Genomic DNA, 27,483 nt, shown 5'->3' on the forward strand with positions numbered 1-27,483 from the left:
GCGAGCAGTGCGAGCAAAATCCGCTGCTTGCGGATTTGCGGATTTTGCAGGAAATTCGCAAATCTCGCGGATTGCGGATTTCCCGAAAATCCGCAAAATCCGCGAGCGGAACGGATTTTCCGCCCATGCCTAGTCCGTCGCTACTTTCAGGGCACTACTTTTTTTTTACAGTTATATTTTTACATTTACGTTTTTTTTAATTTTATATAGCCTAGGTCCATCTGCACACCCTGAGGATTACAACAATGTATTGGGTGTGTGGATTGGTGCTGTGGTTTCCGAGTTTACCTCGCCAAAAGGTTTGTGTTCTCTCTTTATAATAGTAGTATAGATTAGTGATCATCAGAAGGCAATTCAATGAACACAAGTGATTTTGTGATTAAAAGTTGCATTTAATTAGCGCTAGTGCTGCATTGTCTGTGTGTACTGTATTGCAGTGACTGTCAATAAAGTAATTCTTCAGACCTTGGTCTATTGAAAATGGCAGTCCTACTTCTACATCCATGAGATGTCCCAGTTTTTGTTTTTCAAAAATCTAGGTACACTAACAAGAGTGAATCTGTTTTCAGGGTAAAAAATGAGAGGTAAAACCACAAAAATGTATGGAGCTGCATTGAAAGGGACACATTCAGGGGGATAACTGTTTTTTCTTCACAAAGAAACAAGAACAAAAAAAAGATTACAACGTGTGGAACACTCAGTGATTTACTCTAAAAGGACAAGAGTGAATCTCTTTTCAGGCTAGGAAATGAGAAGGAATAGCCTCAAATTGAAGGAGATGTATAGAACTAGGCTTGGTCAGGGATTTATCTGTTTTCCTCACAGAGAAACAAAAACAATGTTGACAACGTTCAAATGAACTTTAACATCAAATAGCATGCACAAAGGTATTCCAGTAGATTTCCGTTTGTGCCAACAGAAAGGCATGTGCGTACTCTGGGAGTCTGCAACACTGGCAACTTTCCAGGAGCGTTCCTGGAATTGTTTGGTAATTCCTTATAACTAAGCAATCTGCTGAAACGTCAGCTTTTCAAGCTACCCAAAAGGGATTTTTATGAATCGGATCATTTTTTGTGTTCAAAAGTGTCTCACCACCATCTCTTGGGCATTGACTAATTAAAGTAAAGCGCTGTGACTTCCCCATGGGGTCTGGTTCATTATCTATAAAACCACACAAATATCTACAAACAAATGATCACACACCATTACATAACCTTGAAAATGACCTTACATAATGCTTGCAGTTTCATTACTGCTGCTCTCATGGCTATGTAAATGTAAATGTAGTGCTTTTATATAGCGCCCGAATCACACCCCGAAGGGGTCTCTCAGGCGCTGTGCACATACCGCTGTGGAACCCTTCCTGGCCTTTCCCTGTGAAGTGCCCACTCCTGGGCACCCCCAAGCATCCTAGCGCTGTTGGGGCCGTTGTGGAGATTAAGCAAGCTATTGCCCAGAGTTGCAGAGTGGGACCCCTGATTAGAATAGGCCCGAGGCGAGAATGATCAGGTCTGCGGGAAATGAGCCGAAGACCCAGCCAAGGCAGGAATTGAACCCTGGTCTGGGCCTCTGCATCAGGGTCTGCCGCTCTGTATGTATGTATGTATCGCATACTTTTATAGCGCAGACTGTCACCCAAAGGGTATCCTGGCGCTTTGACTCTACCCGACTATGCACAGTCACGGAAATTTACTCCGCCCTTGGGAAGAGATAAGACTTCAGCCCTTTCTTGAAGGAGGAAAGTTCGGACATACTCCTCAGGAACAGGGGAAGAGAATTCCAAAGTTTTGCAGCGGTAAAGCCAAAGGAACGGCCGCCCATCCGTATCCTCTGGATTCTAGGGACTGCCCCCAGGCATGCAGAAGAGGACCGAAGAGGTCTAGCTGTCGAATACCAGGAAAAGAGTTCCTGCAATAGGACAGGCCCCTGTCCGTGTAGAGCCCTAAACACAATGCAGGACGCCTTAAAACAGATACGCTGGTGAATGGGCAACCAGTGCAGATCTTTTAGCGCTAAGGAAGAGGAGGCCGAGCGCATCCGAGAGAGGGCAAGCTTCGCTGCCATATTCTGTATGCGCTGCAACTTCCTGATCAAAGTACGTGGGGCACCCAGAAGTAGTACGTTGCAGTAATCAAGCCTGCTCAGGATGATACTGCGCACCAGCTCCGGTCTAGTAGGTGCCGGAAGCATGGGAAGGATTTTACGCAATGTACGCAATAACAACATACATGTAACGATTGTTTTATTTGCAAAGGCATCAAGCTGAAGATTTGGGCCAAACATAATGCCCAAGTTGCGAGCAGCATCCGCTGCCACAACTGTGCCCAAGGAAGAGACTGGCCAGAATCCTGTCGGCAAAGGGCGAGGAGTTCGGTCCGTGGAGCAGTATAGTACCTCCGTTTTGGATCCATTAAACTGGAGGGAATTGTGTATCAGCCAATCCGCAGTGGCTGTCATGCAGTGATGGAAAGTTTCCTTAAAGATGGTATCTCTGCCTTCAAAGGAAAAAATTTGCTGCGTGTCATCGGCGTAATTGATGACCGAGATGCCAAAGGATTTAATCAGCCTAATCAAAGGATGGAGATATAGATTAAATAAGATAGGGCTGATTGCTGACCCCTGGGGCACCCCTTGCCCTACCCTTCTGGTACCAGATCTAAAAGGCGGCAAAGCCACTACCTGGTGCCTATTATAAAGATATGAAGTTAGCCAATCCCGGGCCCGGCCAGCTACCCCAATCTCTTCCAGTCTACTAATTAATGTAGCATGGTTGACCGTCTCGAACGCGGCCGACATGTCGAGCAGCACTAAAAAGGCTGCCCGCCCAGTGTCGACCCGTGAGCGAAGATCGTCCAGGACAACCACCAGCGCGGATTCCGTGCCATGAGCTGGCCGGAAGCCGAACTGGGCCACATCCAGGCAGGTGTTAGCCTCTATGAAAGTGGACAGAGATTTGGTGACAAATTTCTCCATGATCTTAACGGGGAATGGGAGCAGCGAGATTTGCCTATAATTCGCAGGGCAGGTAGGGTCCAGTGTGGCCTTTTTCAGAAGGGGGGAAACCACAGTAAGTTTCCAGCTGTCAGGAACAGTGGGGGTACTAAATGACTGACAGCAGATGGAGTACAGAGGGGGAAAAAGTTCCTCACGGAACATTTTCCAAAACTTATGGGGCAGCAGATCCATCGGGGAGCCTGAGGACACACCATTGGCCACAGTACAAAAGTCCTCATAAGATGGAAAGATAAAGCTTTCCAGTGCGAGTACTCTCTGGCTTCCCCGGGAGCGCCAGACGTAGACAGAGATTCTAACCCAATCGGGGACCGAGAACCGAGGGTACAGGAAGCGGACTGAGAACAAGGAGTGCATGTATCAGACAGGCTACTCAAAATTGTGGCAATCTTGTCCTCAAATGCTGCAGCCAAGGAATCACACAAAGTCTGGGAGACCGGGATCTTATTGGTCGCACACACCGGATGGGAGAGATCATTGACAATTTTAAACAAAGTCTGTGATTTATTAGCTGCTTGAGCCAACTTCTCCTCAAGGTACTTGGCTTTAGCACACTTAATCTGAGCTTTATAGGCCAAGAGTGACTGTTTGAACCGGGCTCTATCTAGCTCAGAGTAGTGCTTCCTCCATGTTCTTTCCGCCTGTCTGCACTGCAATTTCAACTGGAGAAGGTCTTTAGAATACCAAGGGGTGGCATGCTTAGGCCTATCCTTCGTTTTCCGCACAGGGACTGTCTTATCCAGGGAATCTGTAATTTGTTGACAGAGGCGCTGGTAGCTCTCCTCTACCCCTTCCCCCAACCTGAACCCCCCTGGTAATAACAGTGGTAGTGTGGAGTTTTTCAAAAGTCTGGACCACTGCCTACTAGATTTAGTAGTACCTAAATCACTATCTTTAGAGGAACCAGCTGGAAGAAGTAGGGAAAAAAGAACAAGGGAGTGATCGGTCCAACCCTGGGTAATTATGTCCCTGATATTAACCTGTGTAACGTCCGCAAAGACCAAGTCTAAGGTGTGTCCCTTCAGGTGAGTTGAAGATAGCACCAATTGCTGGAGATGTATATTGCTGCAGGCCTGACAAAGACCTTTATAAGCTGTGTCTGTGGGCCCGTTAGGCCAGAGGTTAAAATCTCCCAGAACTATAAGCCTGGCATGAGTATTTGAAAGGTCATAAATAAGATCTATCAGATCGAGGGAGGCTGTCACAGCACTACTAGGTGGTCTATAACATAACAGACCCAAGTATAAGACTCCCTTCTGATTTTTTAAAGAGAAACCCATGAATTCAAACCCCTGGACTTCTTTGACCTCAAACTGGAATAAATCCAGTGTTTCCCTATAGATAAAGCCTACACCCCTTCCTCTGCCCCCACTCGAGGGTTATGCCTGATCTTAAAGCCGGGAAGACAGGCCAGCCCAAGGTCTACCTCTCTGTCGACCCTAGTCCAAGTCTCCGTAAGAAATAACACATCCAGGCCATGGAATTCCATTAGAAGACTGATTTCCACGTGATGTTTGCATAGAGAGCGGACATTAAGCAGGCCACAAGACAGCATCTCTGGACATCTAGTGATAGCTGCCGGCCGGCTGCCTTTGCTGGAACACTGACCTACCTGAATGAGCTCATCTCTAGAATAGACTTGTCGAGCTGGAGCTGGAGAGACAGCATGGCTGGTGCTGGGCGCGACATGTGCGCGAACGGGCGCAAACAGGCTTACCCCTGGCGCACCTCCGGCACGCCATCGGCGCGCCCGCTGCGCGCTTGGCTGGTATGCATCATAAATGCCGTTAGGCGTGGGAGTCCTGCGAGGCAAACCTCTAGCCCCTCAACCAAGATGGCGCCTGCAATTCGGCACCTCCTGGCTCCCTCACCCAAGATGGCGGCCAAAACGCCGCGATGCGGTCACAATGAGCCCTGATTCGGCCTGAGTCCCGCAAAGTACGGGGTGGAAAAACAATTATGGTGTAGGTAAGAACTAATAATCGCCCCCAAGGATATCCAAAGTAAAAATAAAAATAATCGCCTGCATCCAGAATCGAGCAGTGCGATAATGCAAAGTATTTTAAAATTTTGTAAAATCTCAGCAAGGTGTTGCAGATAAGCGAGCGCGCAGCAGGCAAGCTCTAACCATTAAGCCACACTTCTGCTTCTCTGTTTGTAGCTCTTAATGTTCAAAATGGTCTACAAGCTTTTTCATGCCGTGGTACCATCACGAAAAATGATTTTAAAGGGTACCCTAAATAATAAACATATTTTCTCACATTTATTAAATAAAGTGCTAAATACTGCACTGTGAGCTAACGAGTTCTAGTGGAACAGTAGGGCGCACCGCCTTATTAACAGAGACACAACAGATATTCAAAAGTGCTTTCCATTGTTTCACAATAAATGTATGCAATGCGAAACAGAGCAAGCAAACCAAACATTCAAAGTAAGAGCGAGAAAAGGACATTTTTAAAGAATTGTCCTACAATAAACCCCTTATGCGAATTAAAATGTTAAGCGAAGGAGGTCAAACGGGGCATACACTTTAGAGGGCAGAAGGTGGTGTTCATCCTCGTCTTCTAACTCGCCACATTACCATATCTAGCTGACGTCTGGCTCATGTTATGTGTGACGTCTTCAGCCAGTCAGGGCTTTTCAGCCACTAACACTTTGCACTTTTGTGACTAAAATGCTTGTGGCTAACCATCACGAAGTGAGGAAATGGACCGCGCAGCTGCGGCTAAGCTGCCAACTTCCTCATTTGGTTTGGCTGTGTCGGCTGCCACACGTCACAGTTCTCGATTTTGTGCCTCAAGACAAGAGTACAACTTTTCATTCTTCAGTCCTCCACACATCTGTCTTCAGCAGGGGGCAGCCAGGACAGAGCCGAAACGATGGGGGTCCAGGTAAGGAACACAGACACCTCAAGGTCATATTCATTTTTCAGGCATCGGGACATTAAGTGATTTTCCCAGAATCACAGATCCTTGTGCCTACGCTGGGAGTTTAATCAAATCCCCCAGTTGCGAAGTCGGCAGCTCTGGCCATACAGCCACACCCCTGCTTGTGGTCCTATATTTGGACATGTTCTTCACTGCAGTCCTTTTTCCTGGGAGAAAATTACTAAGGGGCTGATTACGACTTTAGTGGTGTGGGAGTGGGGCGGCACGCCACCGCTCTGCTCCTGCTCCTCCAAAGTCGACCACCAGCTACCCGCCAGATTAGGAGTTATGTTTAGGGGTAGTTGGTTTTATTTTGGGGAATAAGTGATGGGTAGTTAAATGTACATTATGTTTAGTAAAAAATGTAATTGAATTTAATTTACATTTATATTAATTTATTTTTTAAAATGACAATATTATTAGTGTAATTATTACATAATACTTAAAAAGTAAATACTATCGCAAAATATGCGTATTGTTAATTATTACATTTAGTATTGTTTTATCTTATCATAATTCTACATTTTCATTTAATTTTGAAAATGACAAAAATACACATGTATAAATATATATTCAAATATAGGTATACATTGTATGTTACAAATATAGTCATATATATTAGTACACATACACGTTAATGGTTAGAAGTAATATTTAGTTTAGAAAAGGCTTACACTGCAAAAATCCTCCAGGTAAGTCATTTATTCAAATAAAGTTATAAGTATGAGTAAAGAACAACAATCAGTACCAGCAGTGGACCTTCAGAAACTTCCCCTCCGCCCTAACTCTCACTGTTTTCAAAGGTCCCCTCACAGTCCATGACACCATTAGGAATCCTCTACGATGAAAGTTGGGCAGGATGACACACTTACCAGCTTATCTGCGAATAAAATACTCCAGGTGTAACATAAGACAATGTTAAGGTAATTACAATGTGATTACCCTGAAGGAATGACTGATATTCTTTCCAGAACGTCAAGCACAGAAAAGGTAATGAGAGGAATGCTTGCAACTACTGGCAACAGTTCGAGGCTGCATCCCAGCTCATAGTTCTTTTGCCCTGCATGTCACCCCAGTTTGGACCCAGCTACATGCAAATCAGCCTTGACCCTAATCCAATAGGAACAGTCCTTCCTGAATTGCCAGGTCAGGATGCTGCAACACAAGCACCCTAAGCCCGGGTTCGTCCTGATTGGGCTGAGACTGAGGTGGCACGGGGTGCAAAATAAGGATGGTTTGGGAGGCGACCCAGAGTGATTACCAGAGACTGGGATTAAATAAAGCATTCTAATCAACATTTTTTTGTAGTGTGTTACCCTGAGTAGGACAGGTATGCCTAGACATGGCTCCCGTGCACACTGGGCCACTGGAACTAAGCTATACCTGGCTGATGAGCCATAATGAGGGCGAAACCAGTCCTGGGTTGCTTGTTTTCTGTTTCATGGGGGATCTGGCTTGGCAGTTCAAGCTGGGATGTTCCTATTGGAGGAAGATGACAACTGATTTCCATATGGCTGGGACTACACTGAGGGGGCGTGGTGCATGGTGTACAAAATAACGATGGATTGGGATGTGGCCTGAGTGATTACCAGTGGATGACATTAATTCAAGCATTCCCTTCAGCACTTTTTAGGTTTTGCCTGGCCATGCGCTTTGCGCATGCGCCAAAAAACCTCTTGAGTTGTGTGTGTGGGTCGGGATACGCCCCCTCCTCCGATTGGCTAGCTCCATAAATGGAGGCTAGCCATTGGGAGAGGGCTCCGTCCGTCAATCTCGGACCAGATTCGGGGGCGTTCCCGAGATTCTTTGGCTTTTGGCTACGTCACGCGACGTCAGCCAAAAGCCGGGAACGCCCCCGAATCTGTTCCGGCATTGCCGGCACCCGCCTTCCTGCTTGCGTGAGTGCTTTTCCGCCACGTCTCTCCTGCGCTCTCAGCGCTTCCGGTCACCTTCCCCTTGCTCCTCGTTATGCCCCCACAACAGTCGGGGATCTCTGGTGACGAGTTCGCCACACGCGGGGTAGGCAGCAGTCACGCGAGGTCCCAGGGGCTGGCAGGAGGACTTCCCCGGCAGCAGCGCCTCTTCTCGAGGGGCACAGGCGCACGTCCAATCCGTGCGCGGCTCTCGGGACGAGCCCCTGATGACGCCGCAAGCCTCTCCGGTCCTCGGCCAATAGGAGCGCAGCTCCTTCGTGTAGACCCTGGCGGTGGACCAATGGCAGCGCGTCCTTCTCAGACGAGCCTCCCTGAGCGAGCCAATCCTAGCGCGGCCGCTCCGATGCTGCTCACGGGTCCCGGGCCGCTGGCGGTGTGTTTTCTTAGCTGAGCCTCTTTTACAAAACTATAAGCCGTTGCGGTGTCTAGGTGCTGAAACCAGGATTTTTGTGGCCGGTGTAGGTGAGCCCAGATGTGGGGCTCATGTGGCATTTTTCCCATATCATAGTGCGCTGGAAAAGCACTGAAAAAACCTATGGCCCAAAGATGTGCGCCCCTGCTTAGTACAGCACGGGTAGGGCGCTTCTAACTATAAACTTCTAAGCCTGAGAAGTGGGCTCTTACTTCCTCATGATGAGAGCAGCCGTGACGCCAACTGGAAGTCAGGCTGTGGAAGCCTGGTCCTTGGCGGGGCTCCTGTGAGGAAGAGTGCTCCGTGGGTTTCCTCAGCCTTGTTGGGGGTAGGGCCCAGACACACACAGTAGAGACCGGAGCCTTGCGGGCTCCATTCAGCCGCTTTCGACATGGACCCCCTAGCTGGATAGCAGCCCTGGGTGCGTGCATTGTGAACGATGGCAGGAGCCTCCCAGCCGCACCAGGCGGCCTGCAGCAGAATGTGAGGAGACCGGACCAGCGGACGGCTGCAACCTACACTCGCTCAGCCCCCAGGGAATGGTAAGTGAGACTGAGCTTCAGGCTGATGAGCCCCAGGCAATGCGCTCATGGGACCAGTCCTTGGCATGAAGGGAGGTCCCCGGTCAACGTGGGCAGAGCATGGGACACCCCTACCCGTGGTATTTCGCCTACATTGGGGTCTCCAGATTTTTGGCGTTAAGGCAGGGTGTGTTGCACCCCTTACTTGTGGTGCTGTGCTCCAAAACGGGGTGAAACTTCAACGGAGGCCCCCGGGGACGAGGACTGCTGCATTTTCTGGTGTAGTTGGGTGTGTGGCCCGGAAGCCTGTACAAAGGACACCAAGTACCCAAAGGAAAGCGCAGGTGTTGTGCTGATTGGGATGTTCATGTATTGGTGTTTGCACTGCTACAAGTGGGCTGTGGTGCACGACTAAATGTTGGTGCTGGATATCATTAGGGGGCACAAATGTTTCTGGGGGACTTATGGTCCTATGGCCTCCTCTGAGACAAAGTGATGTGCGACTTATGTGATGCTTATGCCTAATGCTTTATACTAAGTACAGTTTCTACAAATAGTTATTGACTATCCCTAACTGTAATGGTCATGACAGTGGCCCGATTGGCCTTGTGATGTATGTAAAGTTATGACAACTGCCCGATTGGCACACTGATGTATGTACTACCTGTGAAGTCATGACGAGCCTGGTGGCACAGTATATATATGTGATTGTGTTCTAACGTATTTTTATGGATAATTCATATTACCTTGTGTGGAGTTTCTTTTGTGGTGTGCCTAGTGTGTCGCTGATGTATGAGTGTGTTGCTCAACTGCTTTACACATTGACTTTAGGAAAAGCCTGACTGCTCTGGTCAAGCTACGAAGGGGGTGAGCAGGGGTTATCTTCAGCTTGTACCTCCTTTGCCCTGACTATAGTGGTGGTTTCTGCCTGGCTTTGGTGCATGCCCTAGCGAACCAGAAACCCCATTTGTAACAGTGCCTCTCTGTCCTAGACAAGAATTGAAGGAAGAACTTGACAAATTGTGTTCCATGTCTGTTATTGAGCCCATAGAAGAGGGGGAGTTATCTCAAATTATGTTGGCACTTGAAGCAGGTAAATCTTTGCGTCTATGTGTGGATCTACGCAATCTTAATCGCAAAATTTGGAGGATTGTCAACTGCTTCAGCATATCAATGAGATGCTAGCTACATTGAAAGTTATTTCAGTTTTTACAATTTTAGATATGTCTGCAGCATACATTAATTGAGTTACACCAGGATTCGAAACATCTCACTTCATTTGTGACATCGGAGGGGTCATGTTGATATAGTTATTTGGATGATAATTTGGACAAAATAATTATTAAGAATGGCTTTTGGTGTCAGGGATGGGATGGAAAGGTCGACTCATAAATATTTAGTGATTATCTCTCCAGCTGAAGGTTCTATTATATGCCTTGAAAGTGTGTGGCAGTCAGTGGGTGCTGGTTCTCTTTTTTTTTTACTTTCTACATTTAGGTCTGTCATTGAAACTAGACAGTAGCTATGATCAATCATTTATCACAAGTGAGTGGAAGTGACATTTGTGGATCAAGTGATCACAGAGAATGCTGTTTGGTTCTTTCTAGAGATATTTAACAAAGAAGGTACATCTGGTGTTATTCTGATAGAAAATTAGGTTCATTTACCTTTAATGTCATGAACAATGTTTAACAAAGTTTTAGTGGGATGTGTGCAGAGTGCCTACCAGTGCAGAGCTAAAGATGTAGATACTGTTAGGGACAATCTGTGGTCATGCAAAACTGTGCAATTATTAGCTACTGTCAGGTCACCATGGGTTTTACTAAGAAGAGGAAGGGTATGCAGTGAGTTGTGTTCTTTGTGGATGACTATAGCAATAAGTAAGGGTATGAGTGGTGAACTGTCGAAAAGGCCAGGGTGCATGCTGATGTCACATCATGTATGGAGGAGTGTGGTAGCAAATGTCATCGTTCTCTTGTTGGTTTTTGGGTGCACCCCTCCTCCCGCTCTCCGTGTGTCCGTTCCTGCCCCGGCACCCCCCATCCCGCTCTCCGTCTGTCCGTTCCCTCCCGCTGATTCTCCCTCCTTCTCTCTCGCCCCCTCCCCTGGTGGCCCTGTCGTGGAATGGGGTGTATGTTGTCCGCAAACACCATGAGGCAGCGGCAGGGACGAGCACACAGCACCCCTCAAAAGCGTGCATCCGTGTATGACCCTTGCTGCGTGGGGGGCTGGTGAGCCGACCGATGTGCACGGCGGCGCATTCAGGGGGTCCTGGAGAGTCGGGTGTATGTCACTCTTACAGCTCCCACTACCGCACCTTCCTCCGCCCTCAGTCTTTGTGAGGTAGTGTCGGGCTGGTCACTCGGAGCTCCCTCGCTCCTCACAGTATTCAGCAGGAGGATCCGGGCAACAGCAGGCCCGCCGCACCCTCGTTCGCTGCCCGGACAGAATTTGTCCACCTACCCTGTCCCCGCAGAGCAGCACGAGCCGGGGCTCCCAGTTTCCAAGAGAGGGCTGGTACAGTGATGACGCCCACCAGTGTCCTGTGCTACGGGCGGCCGAGTGGTCAGTGCCGAGAGCTCCACACCTTAAGGAGGGGGTCAGTACTCACAGAATTATGGCGCTATAACATGCCCCATTTTCACGGCGTCCTCAGTCCCAAGGCACAGCCCGGTAGTGTCCTGCCTGCAGTTGCCTCCGTGTGCCCCTGTTGCTTGCTTGTGCCTCCGTGTGCCCCTGTTGCCTGCTTGTGCCTCTGTGTGCCCCTGTTGCCTGCTTGTGCCTCTGTGTGCCCCTGTTGCCTGCTTGTGCTTCCGTGTGCCTGCTTGTGCCTCCGTTTTCGTGCCCCTGTTGCCTGCTTGTGCCTCCGTGTGCCCCTGTTGCCTGCTTGTGCCTCCGTTTTCGTGCCCTTGTCGCCTGCTTGTGCCTCCTTTTTCGTGCCCCTGTTGCCTGCTTGTGCCTCCATTTTCGTGCCCCTGTCGCCTGCTTGTGCCTCCGTTTTCGTGCCCCTGACGCCTGCTTGTGCCTCCGTTTTCGTGACCCTGTTGCCTGCTTGTGCCTCCGTGTGCCCCTGTTGCCTGCTTGTGCTGTGTAAGTGTGTGTAGAGTGCTCTGTGTGGGTGTGTGTGGGGGGCTTTGTGTGGCTGTGTGTGTGGGGGGCTTTGTGTGGCTGTGTGTGTGGGGGGCTTTGTGTGGCTGTGTGTGGGGGGGCTTTGTGTGGCTGTGTGTGTGGGGGGCTGTGTGTGGCTGTGTGTGTGGGGGGCTCTGTGTGGCTGTGTGTGTGGAAGGGCATTGTGTGGGTGTTTTTGTCTGTCATTTGCGAGAGATAAAGCTAGTGGCATTGTAAATGACAATGCCATGTATTTATGTTAAAACAAAACATAAATAAAATAAAAATAATGTCAAGAGCAATGCCAATAGCTCTAACTTTAACAAAGGCAAAACCATTGCATTGTAAATGCTTGTTTTAAATACTACAATCTGTCACCCTAAGGGGGAAGGGTATGCCCAGAAGTGCGGCCCTTGCACACTGTGCCACTGAATCCAAGTTATACCCAGCTAATGAGCCCTAATATGGGCAATCCCAGTCTTGGGGTTTCTTTCGTTCTGTTTCAGGGAGGACCTGACCTGGTAGTTTGGGCTGGACTGTTCCCACTGCAGCAGGATCAAGAATGATTTGCAATTTAACTGCGACCAAACTAAGGTGGCATGGTGTGCAAAATAATGCTGGAATGGAACACAGCCTGAGTTTTTACCAGTGGCTGAGATTTATTCAGGCATTCCGTTCATCACTTTTTTGTTTACTATCTTCTTTCCAGGATGCCCAAGCTTTATCTGATTTGTATTATTGACATCTGTGGGTTTTTGCAGCACAAGAGAGTGGGGCAGAAGGAATGTAACTGGGATGTTGGCTCCATCTAGACCAGGGGTCTTCAATCTGTGGGGCGCGACCCCCAGGCGGGTCGTGGAGTCCTGGGAAGGGGGTCGCAGATTGTCAGTTTGACTGACTGCCAGGCTGATTGAGGGTGCGCACGGCGGAGGCCTAATTCACACCGAGGGGCGAAAAACAACAAAGCGTCATTAACAAGTAAAGGGTCTTTCAAAGACCTGTGAAATACTGGGGTGCGGCTTTTTGTGTGTCCCTGAAGGTGTTTAAGCCCGGCTCACATACACGGGGAGGGAAAGGGATGGGGGGCAGGGGAGGGTGGCTGGGGGAGGAGGCTGTAGCCCTTCGAGTTCAATGGACTTTGCGCGCCTGGAGCTGTGGGTCCTGCCTGTAAAGCACAAAGCACGAACCCTCATACCTGGTGCCTGTGCAGGAGAAATGTGCCTGAGAGTCGGTTCTTCAGGTGAGATGTTGTTACAGCCTGTTCGCCCCCGCCCCCAGCAGGGAGGCACAGAGATGCCCTCCCATGAGAGAGGAAGAAGGAAGAAGACGCAGAGAGATACTGACCCTCCCTCCGCTCCCCCCATGAGAGAGGCACAGAAAAGGTGGGTGGATGAATGGATGAAAGGGTGGATGGATGAAGGATGGATGTATGGATGGATAGAAGGTTGCATGGATCATGATGGATGGATGTGTGAAAAGGTGGGTGGATGAATGATGGGTGAATGGATGGATGAAAGGGTGGATGGTTGAAGGATGGATGGATGGATGGATATGTGAAAAGGTGGGTGGATGAATGATGAGTGGATGGATGGATGAAAGGGTGGATGGATGAAGGATGTATGTATGGATGGAAGGATGAAGGGGAAGATGGATGAAGGATGCATGTATGGATGGATAAAAGGGTGCATGGATGAATTATGGATGGATGTGTGAAAAGGTGGGTGGATGAATGATGAGTGAATGGATAGATGGATGAAGGATATATATATGGATGGAAAGATGAAAGGGTGGACGGATGAAGGATGGATGTATGGATGGATGGATAAAAGGCTGCTTGGATCATGATGGATGGATGTGTGAAACGGTGGGTGGATGAATGATGGGTGAATGGATGGATGAGAGGGTGGATGGATGAAGGATTAATGTATGGATGTAAGGATGAAAGGGTGGATGGATGGATATGTGAAAAGGTGGGTGGATGACTGATGAGTGGATGGATGGATGGATGGATGGATGAAAGAGTGGATGGATGGATGGATGGATGGATGACGGATAGATGGATGGAAGGAAGGATGAAATGGTAGATGGATGAAGGATGGATGTATGGATGGATAAAAGGTTGCATGGATGAATGATGGATGGATGGATGTGTGAAAAGGTGGGCGGATGAATGATGGGTGAATGGATGGATGAAAGTGTGGATAGATAAAGGATGTATGTATGGATGGAAGGAAGGATGAAATGGTAGATGGATGAAGGATGGATGTATGGATGGATAAAAGGTTGCATGGATCATGATGAATGGATGGATGTGTGAAAAGGTGGGTGAATGAATGATGGGTGGATGGATGGATGGATGGATGGATGGATGGTTGGTTGAAAGGGTAGGTGGATGAAGGATGGATATATGGATGAAAGGGTGGATGGATGGATGGATGAAGGATGGATGTATTGATGGAAGGATGAAAGGGTGGATGGATGAAGGGTGAATGTATGGATGAAAGGGTGGATGGATGAAGGATGAATGTATGGATGAAAGGATGAAAGGGTGGATGGATGAAGGATGGATGTATGGATGAAAGGGTGGATGGATGTATGGATGAAAGGGTGGATGTATGGATGGAAGGATGAAAGGGTGGATGGATGAAGGATGGATGTATGGATGGATAAAATGTTGCATGGATGAATGATGGATGGATGTGTGAAAAGGTGGGTGGGTGGATGAATGATGGATGGATGGATGGAAGGCTGGATGGGTAAAGGATGGATGTAAGGGTGGATGGATGAAAGATGGATGGATGAAAGATGGATGTATAGATGGAAGGATGAAAGGGTGGATTGATGAAGGATGGATGGATGGATGTGTGAAATTGTGGGTGGATGAATGATGGATGGATGGATGTGATGAGGTCTAACAGGCGCATGTATGGTTGTCGATAGTTGTTGATGATGAGGAGTACCAGTTTCTAGAAACTTTTGTTGGGAGGGGGTCCTTAAGCCTAGAAAGGTTTTACAAGGGGGTCTCGGCATCAGAAAGTTTGAAGACCTCTGATCTAGACCCACCCTAGTGACCCCACTGGGTGTGCCAGGGATACAGAGTACAAGCCAGGAGAAGTTGCTGTCACCACTACTTGGCATTCTTGTAGGGCTCACGGAGCAAGTGCCGAAAATGAGAAAAAAATCTATTAGGTAGGGTTTTGTGACCCACCTGCACCAATGCAATTCAACTTCATGCAGGACTCCATGAAGTTCCGTGACCTGAGATACCGTTGCAGATATGAGAGTGCGCTCCGTAGGACAAAGGTTGAAATGTGTATCATAGAGTTGGACAATCTGTAACACTGGGGGATATTTACAACCAAATGTCGGAGAGCGGTGTTACGCTAAAATTGGTAACTCTGCGCTCAGACATTTTTAAAACACAGGGATGTGCATATTTACAAAAATACAGCACCCTCCTCTGTTTGGAAAATAAATACCCTTCTTCAGGGGATTTTTTAAAATTTACATACATAACAGAATCATAATGTGGTAATACACCCAAAAATTCTTTCATGATGCAATATTACAGTTGATTACTCCCATAGTTTTGTACTACCAGAAAGCAACTGTTATTGCATAATGAACCTTAGAAGTTCAAATTGTAATGTTCATTATTTTGACTCGAAGATTCCATTCATGCAGGGATAAATTCTCAAAAATAATGTACTTTTCTTTTAGGATTAAAATTGAAAGTTATCAATAATCATTTGATTCCTTATTGGGGGGTTTCCTGCCCCCTTAGTCTTTTTTTCAAGTAGGAGTTTTTTCCACTCACAGCTAGACCTTATAATAACCTTGGTCAACTTTACTTCACTACATTCACACATCTAAACCTTTTTTTTACCCTGACAATTTATACAGGACCTAGAATAACCCTCTCTAATTGTCTTACTAACTCCTCCACTGTTACCCTAATGTGCATAATGTACACTAAAAAGATTTCAGTCCTCCAAAAGAAGGATGTGCCTCATGTTTACCACGTGACCGACTACAGTGATCCGGCATGAGTAAAAAGGCATTTTTAATACCCTCAAAATCACGCTACATGTTATCTTTTTAGCATGCTCTATTAGAGGCCATGTGTGAGAAAGTGAGTTTCTGTTGCAGTACCCCCAACACACTTTTTGCCTGATACCTGATGCACTTTTTCCTAGGTGTGCCCTGGGTCCCTGCCAATCAGGAACCCAGGGCCTATGTTCCTTCCCTAAAAACTATACTAAAGCCTAAATCCAATTGGCATCTCTGGCCACATGTCAGCCCCTAGTAAATGGTACCCTAGGTACCCAGGGCATTGTTACCAGAGAAGACCCCTAAGGGCTGCAGCACTTATTGTGGGCCCTGTACCTTGACACCCACACACTGCCTTTGCAGGCTGAGTGTCTAGGTGCAGAACTAAGCAAAGAGTCGACATGGCACACATCCCTGTGTGCCATGCCCACAAACCCACTGCCTGGCATACATCAGCCACCCCTCTAGCTGGGGGCCCTATGCCAGTGGTGTGGGCACAGGTGCATGAGCCATGTGCCCCTACAGTACCCAGGGCCAATTCCTGGGCACTGTAAGTGCAGTGATGCCATTAAGAGTATATGGTGCTGGGAGGTTGTCATTACGAACTCCACAGCACCATAATGGCTACACTGAACACTCACGAGTTTGAAATCAAACTTCTCAGCACATTAAACCCACACTGATGCCAGTGTGGGATTTAATGTAAAATGCACCACAGAGGGCATCTTAGAGATACCCCCTGAAACCTAACCTACAATCCACGTCTTGTCTGAGAGGCAGCCTAGGCTGCCACACAGCAGACATGTTGCTGGACCCCTGGGTGGAGAGCTCCCCGCTCTCCTGGGCCTGCAACAATGCACATCCTGGGACGAGGTGCTAAGCCTCCTCCCCCAGGATGGGCAGGGGAAGCTTCAAAGAAATTCTGCCTTTGTGAGCTTCTCCAGACCACTTGCTGTACCCAGCAACTGGCCCCACCAGTTCTGACCCCCAATCTGGAGGGAAGACTGGTGGGAAAACCTATGTCAGAAAGGGGGGTGTACCAGTTGTGCCAACTCCACCCCTCAAGTGGGAGTAGCGAGGTGATGCACGACCCCGGGCTCCGGCCATCTTGAAGAAGGGGAGCCCTGCCCAATCACAGCTAGGCTCCTGCCCCCTCCCACAGGAAAGGAGCATGCTAGGGGGTGTACCCACCCCAGGACGGGGACCCATTGGTCCCTGCCCTTGCCTTACCTGTAACGCCCCTAAATGTAGGGGCACCCTGAACCTTTTCCCACAGATCCAGATTACGAAACAAGAAAGAAAATCAAGGAACACGAAGATCTGCAGTGCAGCTGCTAAAAAGAGGAAGACACCAACTGATTTGGCCCCAGCCCTACCGGCCTGTCGACCCTCGAACCTTCACCTGTTAAACCCCGGCATCTCCAGTGGTCAGCAACCTCAAAAACCCTGGAGGACCTGACTGCCTTGTGATTCTGACTACTTGGGTCTCCCACAAGGAGTGGTCTGCTCAAAGCAAGTAACAAGCCCAGGCATCATCCAGGAACCGCGAACCCTGCACACTCTGCACCCGCCAAACCTGGCCTGTGCCAGAGTGAATTAAGACCCTGAGGACGTCCCCCTGGCGATTCTGACCTGCAATTGAGTGCCCAAGGACCCTCCTCGACGACCCCGACGACGCCTGCAGCCTCAGGACAAAGGAGCCCTCCCGCCGCGACCAGCAGGGGTAAGATTTCCCGACCTCAAAAGACACCCCTGCACCCGGCGCCCCACGGCCCCCTGTGCTCAACTCCTAGGTGCCTACTTATCCTCCAAGATCCCTACTTACCCCTCGAAGTGTTGGTTGCTCCAGAAGATCCTCCGTCCCCGAGCCTGCAGCCTTTGTTCCCTTTTCAAGATCTCCACTGAATAACATTGAACACCTGACAGCTCAAAAGCACCCTGCACCCAGCCGCCCGAGTGCCCCTGGCAGTGCAACCTGTACCCTATTCTACTTCCCCATTTGCCCTGAGCAAGTGACCAGGAGCCCAGCTCCCACAGCCACGTGGCCTGCTAGCCAGCAGCCACCCACCGAAGGCCCCCTGCCTCTCATTGGATAACATTGGGCCTAACTTCCTCTGCACCCGGTCGCCCCTGTGCCGCTGAGGGTGTACCAACTTTACATACCTGACCCTGGGGGACCCCTGAGTGTATGACCAGAACCTTAACTTCACCAGTATAGTACTCACATGAAAACAGATGACTCACTTTCCTGCTATAGGATGACATTGACTGGTTTGCCTCGAAAAATCTTTTATATGTGAAGTTTTGAAACTTTAAAATATTCATCTAATATCAGCCGAATAACAAATTTCGAATTACTCACCTGTGATCAGGAGAGAAGCCAGTACTGTACCTTGTAGCCAGTACTGAACCGTAAAAGTAATCACAACCGTGTTTGCTAGTAATCTACATTTCTGCCATAGGAAACCGTTGACTGTTTTTCTGTGAAATTTCTTCTGTCTACTTTTGAAAATTACAAATATTCCTTAAAAATCGTACCAACTACTAAAACGTAATTACTTACCTGTCTTAGGATCCAGTCCTGAATTAGAAAAGTAATCTAGAAAGTAATCAGCTGCATTTATGTAGAAAAACCCATTGAGCTCAATGTTAAATTGAGTTCAAAATTGTATTGCCTACTGCAACCATTGTACCTATTGTGCTTACAAAGTTTATTGCCTCTTTGCAAAGTAATTACATGAGAGTGCTCATATCGAGAAACGTATATTTTGATACCTGTTGGTTCTAAAAATAAAACAACTATATCTTTGGATATAAAAACAATTGGCCTAGAGTTCAGTTCTTGAGTGTGTGAAACCTTTTGCTGACTGAGTGTGTACAACAAATGCTTTACACTGTCCTCTGGTACTGCCTTACTGCTCGACCAAGCTACCACTTAAGAGAGTAAGGTCAGACCTGACTTTAACCTCTGTTATACCTCTGGGGATTGTGAACTCTATACACACTGTACCTTACTTTGGTCCAGTACATATAGAGCCACTTTCTCACACCATAGCACAAAGAGAGCTAAGACAATGTGTAAACACCACATATCATTTTTAGGTCTCGCCTGAGCCAACGCCCCTGCGCTGACCTGCAAGTCTTTTAGTAAGGGCTTTAAACTCTGAACACACGCTTGTGCGTGTACTTTTTTTAAAATCACCTGCTATTGGCCTTTGCATGCCTCTTTCTAAGAAAGACAGCACGCAATTGGCCAAAGGCGTGTGCATGTCCCGCCTTCTCTTGCCCCTGGACTAGGGAGCTCGGGAGCGAGCAGCAGCACGGCCGGGTGCAATCTGTTTTTAATTAGCAGCGGTGGTGCGCAGTGTGCCAGATAGAGAGCAGGCTGCATTCTAGTCTCAGGTTACTTTCAGGGCTACAGGAATCGAGCCAGAGAGGCTGGGATTCGATCTGCTAGCTCTTTTTACAACTTCAGTTCTGCCTTCTCTTCCTTATGTCCCTTTTGTCCAATCGCCGCTGAATTGTTCTAGTAGTGTCTTTGGGCACTTACCAAACATATTGGTGGATGATATAACAGTTATCCTTCTGTAAAGAGTATTTTCAACATTCAGGGACTTTTTGTAACTACTTAATGAAAGTTTGTTGGGGGCTGAAGCCTGCAAGTAAATAAAAGAAATCACACTGTTTAAGAGCGGCTTGCAGTCCAACAAAATTGTTACTAAGGAAAATATAGCCAGCTAGTCTTCGGCCCAGCTGGCACTTTAAACAGTTTTTGAAGTGCATGTAAAGGCAACTGGTAATCTGTCCGGGAGGGCAGCTAAGATGCCATGTGTGTTTCAAACCTATGTCAGAGGCCAATTAAGTTAGTTTACATACACTTGCTTTGTAAATTCATCTCGGTCTAGCCTTCAGGTTATATTGCATATGCATGCGTTGCAATTAATGCGTCTGACTTGTAGTGATAGTAAAGAGTAGTAGAGCGAATAAAGATTGGAGGAATTCACGTTCTGTTTACTTTAAGATGAGAACTTTAAAAGACAAGTGTTACAGTGATCCAGTTTAATGAGACTCAGTAACGTGGTGGCTTCTTCTACCTAATGTTGTTGAAGTAGACGCATAAGGTGAGAGATGCCACTTAGGGAAGAAAATGACAACTTACATTTTTCTTTTACCATAGCCATTTTGTGCTGATGTAAAATGTCTGCCACAATTGAGTCATTAAACTTTGTAGCTCAATGTGCACTTCCGGTATGATGTGGTCAAGCAGGGTTTCCTGTGCTTGACCGTGTTATTTTTAGTGTTAGCGTCCCTCACCTGTGGCCAGCGTTTAACCCTTGCTTCAACTCAGGGACTGAATGCATGATACCACTTAGTACCACATAATCGCAGGTCACAATTGCACTCTAATGAATGCAACATAAATACACTCCACATAATACCACTCAGTGCCACATAATTACACACCACACAATTACACTCTACTCAATTCAACATAAATACACTCCATATAATGTACCCCTCAGTAGCACATAATTACAAGTCACATAATTGCACTCTATTTAATGCAACATAAATACACTCCACATAATAACAGTGGGCCACAGAATTACACGCCACATAATTACAGTCTACTCAGTGCAAGATAAATACACTCCACATAATACCACTCAGTGTGACATAGTTACACGCCAGATAATTACACTCTACTCAATGCAACATAAATACACTCCACATAATACCACTTAATGCCACATAATTACACGCCACATAATTACACTCTGCTGAATGCAATATACACTCCACATAATACCACTCAGTGTCACATAATTACATGCCACATAATTGCACCCTACTCAATACAACATTAATACACTCCACATAATACCACTCAGTGCCACGTGATAACACATCACATAATTACACTCTACTCAATGCAATATAAATACACTCCACATAATAACACTGCACCACATAATAATACCCCACATAATTACTCTACTCAATGCAACATAAATACACTCCACATACCACTCAGAACCACATAATTACATGCCACATAATGACACTCTACTCAATGCAACATAAATACACTCCACATAATACCACTCAGTGTGACATAGTTACACACCACATAATTACACTCTACTCAATGCAACATAAATGCACTCCACATAATGCCACTCAGTGCCACATAATTATATGCTACCTAATTACACCGCACTCAATGCAACATACACTCCAAATAATACCACTCAGGGCCATATATTTACACGCCACATAATTACACTCTACTCAATGCAACATAAATACACCCCACATAATACCACTCAGTACCACAATCACACGTCACAATTACACTCTATTCAATGCAACATAGATACACTCCACATAATACCACTCAGTGCCACATAGCAACACACGAAATAATTACACTCTACTCAATGCAACATAAATACACTCCACATAATACCACTCAGTAGCACATAATTACAGTTCAAATAATTACACTGTATTTAATGTAACATAAATACATTCCACATAATATCACTATGCCACAGAATTACACGCCACATAATTACACTCTACTCAGTGCAACATAAATACACCCCACATACCACTCAGTGCCACACAATCACAAGCCACATAATGACATTCTACTCAATGCAACATAAGTTCAGGAATTTATATAGCGCTCTACTCACCCAGAGGGTCTCAAGGCGCTTGGGGAAGGGGTTCATTATTTGTCGAATAGCCAGGTTTTAAGTTCTTTTCTGAAGGAGATGTGGTTTTGAGTAAGGCGGAGGTGAGTGGGGAGTGAGTTCCAGGTCTTGGCAGCCAGGAAGGAGAAGGGTCTGCCACCCATGGTGGATTTTCGGATGCGCGGGACTGCGGCGAGGGCTTGATTGGACGATCTTAGTTGGCGGGTGGGTGTGTAGAAGGACAGTCGAGTGTTGAGGCATTCGGGTACTAGATTGTAGAGGGCCTTGTGTGCGTGGGTGAGAAGACGGAACGTAATTCTCTTGTCGACGGGAAGCCAGTGGAGGTCTTTTAGGTGTCCGGTGATGTGATCTTGGTGCAGGATGTCCAATATGAGTCTCGCTGATGCGTTTTGGATGCGTTGGAGTTTTTTCTGTAATTTTGCTGTGATTCCGGCGTATAGTGTGTTACCATAATCCAGTCGACTCGTGACCAGTGCGTGGGTGACAGTCTTTCTTGTCTCGAGGGGGATCCAGCGGAAGATCTTTTTGAGAATGTGAAGTACGTTGAAGCAGGAGGACGAGACTGCATTGACTTGTCTGGACATCGAGAGAGAGGAGTCTAGGATAAAGCCAAGGTTATGTGCGTGGTCGTGAAGATTGGTTTTGGCGGTGTTAGAGTCTTTGGTGAGGGAAAGGATTAACTGGGTGTCGTCGGCGTAAGAGATGATGTTGAGGTTGTGTTGGCGCGCGATGGATGCGAGTGGGCTCATGTAAACATTGAAGAGGGTGGGACTGAGCGATGATCCTTGTGGTACTCCACAAATGACTTCAGTGGCCTCTGAGTTGAATGGGGGAAGTCGGACTCTTTGAGTTCTCCCGGCGAGGAATGAGATGATCCAGCCCAAGGCTTATCCTTGTATGCCGATGTTGCTGAGGCGTTGTATAAGGGTGCTGTGGCAGACTGTGTCGAAAGCGGCGGAGAGGTCGAGTAGAATGAGGGCCGCTGTTTCTCCGTTATCCAGTAGTGTTCGGATGTCATCTGTCGCAGAAATGAGGGCGGTTTCGGTGCTGTGTCTGGCTCGAAATCCAGATTGAGAGGGATCGAGGGAGTTGTTGGATTCAAGGAAGGCGGCGAGCTGGCTGTTGACGGCTTTCTCAATGACTTTGGCGGGGAAAGGGAGGAGGGATATGGGTCGGTAGTTTTTAAGTTCGGAGGGGTCTGCTGTGGGTTTCTTCAAGAGGGCGCTGAGTTCGGCGTGTTTCCAGCTTTCTGGGAAGGTGGCAGAGTTGAACGAGCAGTTGATGACATCACGGAGATGGGGTGCGATGATGGAGTCAGCTTTGTTGAAGATGTGGTGGGGGCAGGGGTCAGTTGGCGAGCCAGAGTGGATTGAGTTCATTAGGCGGATGGTGTCTTCAGTGGTGATTGGGTTCCAGGCGCTGAGGTTGTTAGTTGGCGGTGTAGGATCTTGTTAGACCTGGCACCTTGGCGTGAGTCTCCCTTCCACTTTTTGCTGATGTGCCTCCGATGTTTTGCTGGTTTTCCGATACTCAGGGCACTGCGCCACGGCTGACCCGTGCGGCAGTGCAAGTGCTCCCTACTGTAATTTGTACATGCGATTGGTATCCATGATTGGTTCATTGGATTTACTGTTAGTCCCTAGTAAAGTGCACTAGGAGTGCCGGGGCTTGTAGATGCCAATACTGCTGGTGGGCCTGCAGCGCTGGTTGCGCCACCCACCGAAGCAGCCGTAAAGATGTGTCTGGGAACTGCGACCGCAGAACTCGCGTGCGGTCTCGTACTGTCACGATAGCTGGGCAAGTGCACCCACTTGCCAGCCCCCGAACCTTCCCTTGACTACATATTAGTCACCCCTATGGTAGGCCTGCGGGCAGGGTGCGTTGTAGGTGTAAGGTAGAACAAGCCCTGATGTGTGTGGCATGTCCTAGTAGTGACTTACAACCAAGACCGTATTTCACTATTGAAGGCTACCTGCTCCATTAGGCCAGACTGAGCTGCTGGAATTATTACACCCTATAATCCCAGCAGGCTCAAGGAGCATGGTAGCGAGTCGTGTTTAGTATGCCTGAACTCAGGATGATGAAATATTTCTTTTAGTAAAATTTATTTTAGTATCCTGGGTTTGCAAATGCTACTTTTAGAAAGTTAGCATTTGCTTGCCTAACCATTTCAGCCCGCCTCTGCTGGTATGTGTATCTGACTGTCTGGGACGTGTGAGTGACAGGGCTGAGAGGATGACAGGTGGTGAATGCGCAGATTACACCTTAGTGGGAGGTAGGAGTGCCTCTTGACTCGAACTGTAGCTGTGCTCTGCCACCACAATGCTGGCTCCACCCTCCTGGGGAGCGACTGATGACTCAGCCGGCACCTGGCCCAGGAAGGGCGAAGCCCCCATCAACAAGGTACTCTGGCCGCCCCTGTCCGCACAATGCTGGCTCCACCTCCTGTGGGGCGTCTGATGCGCCTGCCCCTCACACTGAAAGCAGAAGCCGGAGTACACCCACCAGGGCACTCAAGGACTGAGAGTGGCTATGCAAAGGCCCCCCTGGCCTGCGAGAACAAAAGAAATGCCATATAAAAGACGGAGCCCTGCTCCTTGAAAATTAGATCCTGTTTGGGCTACAGAAGGAACTCTGCCCGACGAGAAGGACCGGGAAGGACAAGGAAGAGTGCTGTCTCTTGCCTGTGTCTGGTGCCTTGCTGCCGAAGGAGAGGAAAAGGAAAGTCTACGAGAAGACTTTTGCTTTACAAGACTTTGTGCCAAACTCTGCTAAAAGATCTCCGAGGGCTTGCAACTGAACTTGCCCCCTGACCAGCGCCCCAGGACCAGTGGGCGCTACACCCTGAAGAAAGCGACTGCGTGTGCTGCTTATCGCTGCAGTACCAACGGAGGAATCTCCTCCAAGGCAACGACATCCACCTGACCACCGTGACCGGGACCCAAAGCAACAGCGAAAGCAAAGTGAGGACCAGCCGCCGCTGGCCCGAACACCGTGACCGCAACTGAACCGGGAGCCCGAGAGCAAAGCGAAGGAGGACCCGTCCGGTCCAAGCTCTCGAGTTGACTGCGCCACGAGCAGCCAATCCACTTGCAAAGACGGACAGTTGCCCTGTGAGAGTCCCCTAGGTCGGTACCTTGCCCGACAGCTCAGCTGTGAGCGCACAGCTGCACCGGCACTTGGCTGGGTACGTCCTGCACTTGAGGACCGTACTGCCACTTGCCGCCACCACGCAGCCGCCGCCTACAAGGTCGGAGCGGACGATGAGGAGAGGACCCTGCCGCCACAGAACACCGCTGCCCCGGATGACCCGTGAACTGCTCGGCTGAGAGCCGCAACGAACAGCGACCCCGGGAAGGCACCGCGACGTGGGACAGATCCCCTGGAAGCCGCCTGCTCCACAAGAACTTTGTTGAACTGGGCAGAAGGCCCTAAAGAACTCTTATTGCTAGAAAGAACTGTGGCAACCTGAACTAAGTAACTTGGAACCGCTATTTGAAAGTCTGATAACTGTATTCATAAGCCTGCTTAAAATCTATATAAAGATATATATTTTTACAGAATACAGTCTGGTCTCATTGTGTGGTGGGTTGGTTGTGACGGTGTAATATCGCAAGTGTTTAACCCTATGTGCCCCAAAGATTAGCCTACGACTGCTTAAGCCACACTACCTAGAGGGTAAGCAGAGGTTGTCTGGGAGGTAACCCTCAGCCCTGACGAGGAAGAGAGAGTCCCTGCTTGTCGCTAGTGTTGCACTGCGCCAACTAGAGCCTCCCCCTTCCTACATTGGATGCAGCGGTGAGGATTTTCGAATTTACACTTGCGGTATCTATACCTTAACTTCTGACCATTGCACAGTGAGTACAGTCCAGTTACTTAGCCACAGACTTTGCTTTTTGAATTTTGCCGAAAGAAGATTCCGAGTGTGGAAACCATGCCGGGCACGAAGAGCCTGGATGGAGCGGAGTCCACGACCTCGGAGGTGTTGGAGGGCGAGTGGGACGCCGCGAAGCTGGATAAATACACCAAGGATGAGCTGAAGTTTTTCTGTAGGAAACTCAAGGTTCCGCACGCTGGTTGCAAGAATAAGCCAGAACTCTACAAGGCCCTGAAAGCCTGGATAGAGTCCAGAAAGGCCCCGGAGGATCAAGACGCCCTCGCGGAGCAAGTCGCAACGGAGGAGCAGAATGCACTTGGGGATCTGGTGGATCTCGAAAGGCAAGACAGCGTGCACAGCTTTGGTAAAGGCCTGTCGCCAGAGGAGCTGGCAGACAGGAAAGAAACAAGGAATCACGAAAGAAAGCTGGCGGAATTGAAAATCCAACTGGAGCTTGAAACCAAAAGAATGGCGCTGGAAGAGCGAAAGCACCAAATGGATTATGAAGTGAAAATGAGGGAGATAAGTCTCAAGGAGAGAGACTTGGATCGTCCTCCCTCTGGTGGCAGCACATCGCCAGTGCAGGTAGAGTCCAGAGTGCACATCCCGAAGGACGTAGTTAAAGAGTTCTTTAAGGGGGATGACATAGGACAGTGGTTTAGGGCATACGAGGTAGCCATGTCCTCCCACCGGGTCCCTGACAAGGATTGGGGAGCGGGGTTGTGGGGAAGGTTCCTTAGCGAAGGGCGAGATACCTTGCTAGATTTGCCCGTTGAAAATCAGAGATCCTATTCCCACATGAAAGAAGCTTTAATGAGCAGGTACGGGCTTACCCCTGAAATGTATAGACAGAAGTTTAGGGGATGTACTAAGCGGCCTGGGAATACGTATGTGGAGTATGTGACTTATTTTTGCAGAGCACTGGATGGTTGGGTGAAGGGTAGCAAAGTGAATGATTTTCAAGGTCTCTTTGATTTGATTGCATGGGAGCACTTGTCTGATCACTGTTTTCCTGAGTTACGCCAACACCTGATCGATAGCAAGCTGTCCAACCCGAGGAAGCTTGCTGAGGAGGCGGACCGCTGGCTCAGCACCAGGGTCCACAAGGGTCCCGTGGGAGACTCCGCCAAGAGTGGGCAGGGTCCCCAGCAGAAGAGTGGGGGGGACAAGGGGGGAAAACAGAAAGGGTTCCAAAAAGGCCCCCAAAGTAGTTCCCAGGGGAACCAGCAGCAAGGTTCTCAGCCTCCCCCACCCCCAAAGCAGAATGGGGCCCCGACAGGTAAGCCTGTTCCAAAGGGGCCCTTCAATTGTTACAAATGTGGCGAGCCTGGGCACATATCCAGTGACCCCAAGTGTCGCCTGTTTGGAAAACCCGCACCCACTGGTGCTCCGCCCCGTCAAGTGACTAGTGTTCACTTAGGAGAAGAAGTGATGGTCCCGGGGGGTGCAGATCCCGTTCACATGACCCTAGTCTTGCTAGGAGACAGTGAGATGATCCCTACGAACTACCTGCCCTCTAACACTAAGAAATATGGGCAGGTGGTGATCATCAATGGCAAGGAAGCTGAGGCTCTTCGAGACACAGGAGCCAGTGTGACTGCAGTGAGGCAGCACCTGGTGTCTCAAGAGCAGGTTGTACCCCATGCCTACTGTAGGGTTATCAACGCTGATAATTCTGAGAGTCAGTGTCCGATGGCTCAAGTTCCCTTTGAGTGGGGGGGGGTCTCTGGTACTCTGCAGGTCTGTGTAAGAAAAACCATGCCTGTTGACTGTTTGCTAGGGAATGACTTGGAGCACTCCCCTTGGGAAAAGGTGGAGAAGACGACTCACCTGCGGATGGTGGGTCTGCCTGACTGGGCGTGCGTGACCACCCGGTCGATGGCAGCCAGTAGGGGTGATCAAGAGGTCCTGGGGCCTGAAGG

General features: G+C 48.5%; 1 protein-coding gene across 1 annotated transcript in view; it reads left to right on the forward strand.

Annotated features, from left to right (window-relative positions):
* Positions 1 to 5,820: 5,820 nt before the first annotated feature.
* Positions 5,821 to 27,483, forward strand: part of P2RY11 (purinergic receptor P2Y11) — a 219,501-nt gene continuing 197,838 nt past the window's right edge. The window contains exon 1 of the mRNA XM_086959074.1: positions 5,821 to 5,903. Coding sequence (XP_086815200.1) covers positions 5,892 to 5,903 — 12 coding nt within the window. The 5' untranslated portion in view covers positions 5,821 to 5,891. The remainder of the gene's footprint in view (positions 5,904 to 27,483) is intronic.

Source organism: Lissotriton vulgaris, chromosome 1_1 (genome assembly GCF_964263255.1).
Source record: "Lissotriton vulgaris chromosome 1_1, aLisVul1.2, whole genome shotgun sequence".
Taxonomy (NCBI): domain Eukaryota; kingdom Metazoa; phylum Chordata; class Amphibia; order Caudata; family Salamandridae; genus Lissotriton; species Lissotriton vulgaris.